This window comes from Empidonax traillii, unplaced genomic scaffold (genome assembly GCF_003031625.1).
Source record: "Empidonax traillii isolate 1590-97213 ecotype Southwest subspecies unplaced genomic scaffold, ASM303162v1 scaffold461:size861717, whole genome shotgun sequence".
Taxonomy (NCBI): domain Eukaryota; kingdom Metazoa; phylum Chordata; class Aves; order Passeriformes; family Tyrannidae; genus Empidonax; species Empidonax traillii.
In genome coordinates this window covers 159,017-164,543 of record NW_020955654.1, presented here as the reverse complement: position 1 = coordinate 164,543, position 5,527 = coordinate 159,017, and the positions used below count along the sequence as shown (strand labels likewise).

Here is a 5,527-nt window from a genome sequence, read left to right as displayed (position 1 = left end):
TCGGGGCGGGCGTGGTCTCTTCCCGGGCAACGCGACCTCCCATTGGCCGCTGGCGTTGCCATGGCCACGGCGTCGCCCCGCACACGTCTCGCTGCCGGTGCCTCTCTCAGTGTCTCTCCCGCTGCTTCGCGATGGGAAGCGGCGGCTCCTCGGGGCGCGGGGCCCCCGTGGCGGTCGCCGAGGGCCCCGACGGCACCGAGCAGCGGCTAGAGGTGCGGGGCCGGCAGGTGCCGGCCTCGCTGTGGGCTGAGCCGGGGCTGCGGAAGCTCTACCTGAGCGATGCGGGGCTGCGGGAGATCCCGGAGGAGCTCGGGGAGCTGCGGCATCTGCGCACCCTCGCCCTGGACGGCAACGAGCTGATGGAGGTGCCCGAGGCCGTGTGCGACCTGCCCCGCCTGGCTCATCTGTACCTGGGCCGCAACGGGCTCCAAGGGCTGCCTCCCGCCTTCTCCCAGCTCCAGAGCCTGCGCTGCCTCTGGATAGAGGGGAATTTCCTGGCGCGCTTTCCCCGCGTCCTCCTGCACCTTCCCGAGCTCCGCAGCCTCCAACTGGGGGACAACCGGCTGTCCCAGCTCCCCGCAGGGCTGCCCTGCATGGCGGGACTGCGCGGGCTCTGGCTCTACGGGAACCGCTTCCAGGAATTCCCGCCCGTGCTGCTGCGCATGGAGGGCATCCGCGTCCTCGACCTGGATCGCAACCGCATCTCCCGCTTCCCGGACCTCACCGGCTTGGCTGCCCTGAGCCTGCTCTCCTACGACCACAACCCCGTCCGGCAGCCGCCGCCGGTCGGGGATGAGGTCTGGCTGGTGGGGGACGGGGCGCGGGAATACATGGAAGCGCGGCAGGAGCGGCTGCGGAGCCTCCAGCTCCAGCAGGAGGAGGAGGAGGAGGAGGAAGGAGCCGAGGCCACTCCAGTGCCCGACGAGGACGGGCCGCAAGATGGGGAGCGGGAATTTGAGGCCCTGACAGGCTCCCAGGAGGAAACGTGAGGGACGTGGGGCCTCCACTTACCTCTCAAGGAATTTCCAGCTCGGGCTGGGAAAGCAGGAAGCTCACAGCCTCCACGTGGAAAAACCGGCAGTCCGAGGATCGGCATCTCCCAGCTGGGACAGCAAGGAGCTGCCTCCTGGATCACACGGATCACTGTTGGGATCCACGAGTCCACCTGGGAGCATCCCAGGGTGTCTTGGATTTGGGATACAGCCCCCTGCCTGAGGGGTGACCCCCCAGACCCTCCTGCCCAATCTCAGTGTCCCCACCAGCACAGGGACATTCCTGCCTGGCCACTTCCGAAAATCCTTTACTCCCGTCTCCATGGGCAGCATAGGGAAAAGCAGTGCCGGTTGAATCCATTCCACATGGATCCTGGCATCCTGAAGAGCTGCAGGGTTTGGGAATTAAGGCACAGACCCCTTCTCACCCCCAAAATCCCCATCCTGCTGCTGGAATTGGGCTTGGGAAGAGAATTTCCATCGGCTCCTCCTGACCATCAGGTTTGGGAAGGAGCTGATGGAAATTCCACCTGCCTGTCTCCAACCTGGAAAGGCCTTTTCCTCTGTGGGAAGAGGAGACTTTCCAAAACAGGCACCAAATCCAGGGCTCTGCTGCCTTATCCTCCCTCTTCCTGTCTCCAAGTGCCTCTTGGACCAAACTCAAGCAATAAAAAGCACAATTCCAAGGAAACCTGGTGTGAGGGAGAGGTGACAGGGAGCAGCCTCAGGAAAGGTTTATTTAGGATCCGAGCACGGCAACACATCCTAGTGCTTCTGTTATTTTTGGCGTTGGAGGAGTCCCATTTCCCTCCACCTGTTTCCAGGCCATTCTGATGTGGTGGGACAATCGTGGGTCCGAGGTCTAGAAGTTGCCGGAGGTTTCTGACCATGCTGCCGCTTTTAATCCCAAGAGGTTTGGGTTTGGGGGCTGGGAAGCAGCCAGAGCTCCTGCCACATCCTCTCTGGAGCTGGCATTTCCCCCCCTTTCCCAATCCACAGTGGCTATTTTGGACACATGGAGCATCCTCAAGTGCGGGATGTGCGGGAGCTGTTGGTGCCACCCCTTCCAGCAGCGCAGGTTGAGGATGCTTCTGCCTTTCCAGCAGTAATTCCAGGGATTTAGGGCTTGGTAGGAGCTCGACTTGCTCTTCCCTCTTGGATTTAGCTCTTCCTAACAGATCCAGGCTGTCAATCCCTCTTCCCACCCACTGTGGGGCTGGGGGACAGAGTATCCCAAAATTCCACGAATTCCCAGGAACATGGTCCTGGAATGCTGGGTGGCTCCCAGCCCCTCGTTCCATCAATGTGGGGGTGCTGCTGCTTTTCCTGGGAAGATGCTGCTGCTAATTAGCAGGAATTATCCATCACCTGGGGGACAGAGACCCTCAGAATTCCAAGCTCTGGCTCTAAGCGAGATCCAAGGCCACCAGCTCCATATAAACCCACACCAGCCCATCCATGCCTGGCAGGAATAGGGATGCAGGTGGCTCTCGATGCCACCCCCCTGTCCTTACGGTCAGGATCAAATCCAGGAGCTCCTACACTTGGGAAAGGGGGATCCTGCCTCCCTGGAGTCTTTTCCCACCACCCAGTTTTTTCCATCCCTATTTTCCACACCCTGGCTGGGGAAGGAGCTGGATCCAGTGATGATCGTGGTGCCACCAGGACCAGGAGCTGCCGCAGTCAGTAGGAATCTGACAGATTCCCGCTCCGCTCAGGTATTTTGGGAATGTTGGCACCGGCGAGCCCCGGCTCCCGGGAATGCATCATCCATACGTCTGTCCCTATATATATCCCTGCCTCCTCTCCCGGCCCGGCGTGTGCCGGCTTGTGGCCTCTCCGCAGCTGGGATCACGCTGCTATTCCCATCTGCTCCCGCTGGCTGCCAGCATAAAGGAGCGGGATTGGGAATTGCAGCAGATCCGAGCAACAGGAGCGCCAGGTTTGCTGCGCTTTTTGCTGCCTTCCAAGGTTTCGGGTGATAAAAGAAACCCGGTGCCGGTGTGGGAGCACAGGTAGAGCCAGGCCATCAGAAGCTTAGGAATGCTGAGATGCTGAAATTCCCAACTGCGGCTTGGCTGGAGCCAGAGCCGGAGTGGGAGCAGCCACCTCCCCTCCACCAGGGCGTGGGTGGCCAGCGGACAGTCTTGTCCCCTGCATCCCAAGGCACAGAAGGTGGATCCGGAGGGATTTCATCCAGGACATGGAGGACACGGCTCTCCTGCCATCCCAGTGTTTGGAATTTCATTGATTTATTCAAGAGTAGATTTCGCTGAATTATTTATTGGTCACCAGAGCCTTTGCGGTGGCTCCCAGACACATTCTCTGTGGAACTACCCAGGATAGGGTTTCCTGCCTCTTCCCACCCTCCAGAGCCACATTCCAGTCCCTACCCAGCACTTGCACTGGATGAAATGGAAAGTCTCCTCTCCAGCTGTCACCCTGCTGGGGGTGTCACCATTGTCCCCAAAGGCCCCAGGGGGATCCCAATCCCAGCAGGATCCCCCCACTCCCAGTCACCTCCTCTTGGAGCTTCTTCCCCGGGCTGCTCCTAATTAACTCTCATTAAGTGCCCTCATTAACTGCCCTCGAAGCCCCAGGATTTGCCAGAGGAATCCTGGAAAGCCCAGATGCTGCAGGATAGGGGCTGTCCTTGTCTTCTTTGCAGGGACACTTTGGAGGGGGGTCCTTGTTTCCTTTGCTTCCCAAAATATGTCCCTTTCACTCGGAGGTCCCCCAGCATGGCCTGTCCCAATCTTGGGAATGTGGAGAGGGATAATCAGTGAGTGAGGGGTGATAATGTTTTCAGGGGGATACTCAGGGAATTGGAGGTTACTCAGTGAGTGGAGGGATATGCAGAGCTGGGGGAGGATCCTCAGTGTTTTGGGGGGATACCCAGGGCTTGGGGGGATGCTCGCTCAGGGAATAGGGGGATGCTCAGTGCTGGGGAGATGTTCAGTGCTGGGGGTCTCTCGGTGCTGGGGGACCTCTCACCCATGTTTCCCATCCCTGCTCCGGGTGGGACCCAGCCCCAAGGATCCCGCCTCCCATTCCAGCGATGCCAGAGACGAGTCACTCTGGCAGTTACTGACTGTCCTTTATTACTGAGAGCAGGGCCTGCCTCCAGAAAATGAGGGGCCCCGCTCTCCAAAAATAGGATTCCGCCAAGGAGAAGCCCCGACCTGCGAGCCCCTTCCCTGGCATTGCCAGCCGGGCAACCCCTGCTCCAACCGCTCCTCAGCCGGGCCGCGCTGGGATCTTTAGTTGGGTGGGGTTTTATATCTTTATTATTTTTCTCTCTTTTTTTTTTTTTTTTCCTACTTGTTTTTTTGATGTATTTTACACACCAGTTGGATGTTACTGTCACATGAAGAAGAGAAATACCTGAACAAGATCACGGCTACGAGCTCTAGAGTTAAAAATGAACACACAAAGCCCCCCGGGGAGCCCGACCGCGGACGAGGAATCCGACCTGGAAAAGCGGGATGGGGTGAGGGAGGGGCTTGGCACAACCCCTTCGGCTACGTCCCCTTCCCCAGGCGTGTAAATCTCTTCTTTTATGGTAAAAAAAGAGAGAATCTGACAAAAATACAAATGTCCCTAAAAGCATCGTTATTACTGAAGTAGCAGAATTATGACTTTCTCTCCAGATTGTCCAAAATCGTCTAAATCGGGGCTGCGGGAGGGGTTGTCCCGTGGCCACCGTGTCCCCAGCTGGTTTGTCCCCACGGTGGCAGGGATGTCGCTTCTTGGGAAGAGGGACTAAGCAGCCGAGAATCCCGCGGGTTTTGGGGGATTCTGGTGCAGGTTCCCCTCCCTGCAGCAGAGAATCCCCTGGAGCACCTCGGGGGGTATCCCCCGCTCCAAGTGCCCGGTGTCACCATGAGGGGCTGTACACGGAGGGAGGGGAACACTGTGACGATCGTGACGTGGCCTCGGTGGCACCCGGAGGGGTGTCGGTGTCCCCCCCGTGGGCGTGGGAGGGAAGAAGGGCGGTGGGAGCCACGTGGGGAGCAGGAAGACTGAGGATGATCCGTCGTCCGTCGCGCTGGGTGACCCCACCGCCACTCGCCCCCGACCCCCCTCGGGTCTGTCCCCGTTTCGAGGGGGGTCCCTGTCCCAGTGGGGCGGGGATGCGCGTCCCAGGGGAACTCAGGGGTGCTGCTGGCACTGATCCTGCCGGGCGGGAATGCCGCCAGCGCAGGGAATTTCGCCTGCCCGGGGTGGGGACAACAGCGTTCGCTCCACCCCTTATCCCCAGCGGCTCACGGGGGCCCGGCATCATCCCGGCTGGAGAGGGAATTCCGTGGAGCCCAGCAGCCCCCCGAAGGGCCGCCACCTGCCCGGGGTGGGGCTGAGGGCGGGACTAGGGGGTCCCCACGGGGGGTTGCGGACCCCCCGAGCCCAGAGACAGAGGTAAAGCATCAAACGCGGCTGAAGGCAGTGCACTGACGGGCCCGCTTTGGATAAGGAACTGTGGCATGGCTTCCGATCCCAGGGAAAGGGACTGCCCCCTCCCCACCGCTCCCGGCGAG

General features: G+C 60.1%; 1 protein-coding gene across 1 annotated transcript; it reads left to right on the top strand.

Moving 5' to 3' along the window:
• The first annotated feature begins 90 nt into the window (after window positions 1-90).
• Window positions 91-1,746, top strand: LRRC10B (leucine rich repeat containing 10B). Its single transcript, XM_027895558.1, has one exon. The coding sequence runs from the start codon at window positions 132-134 to the stop codon at window positions 987-989; it is 858 nt and encodes a 285-aa protein (XP_027751359.1). The 5' UTR covers window positions 91-131; the 3' UTR covers window positions 990-1,746.
• Window positions 1,747-5,527: the final 3,781 nt, after the last annotated feature.

Coding starts and splice junctions, on each gene's coding strand:
- LRRC10B (XM_027895558.1), top strand. CDS start 132: ATGGGAAGCGGCGGCTCCTCGGGGCGCGGGGCCCCCGTGGCGGTCGCC.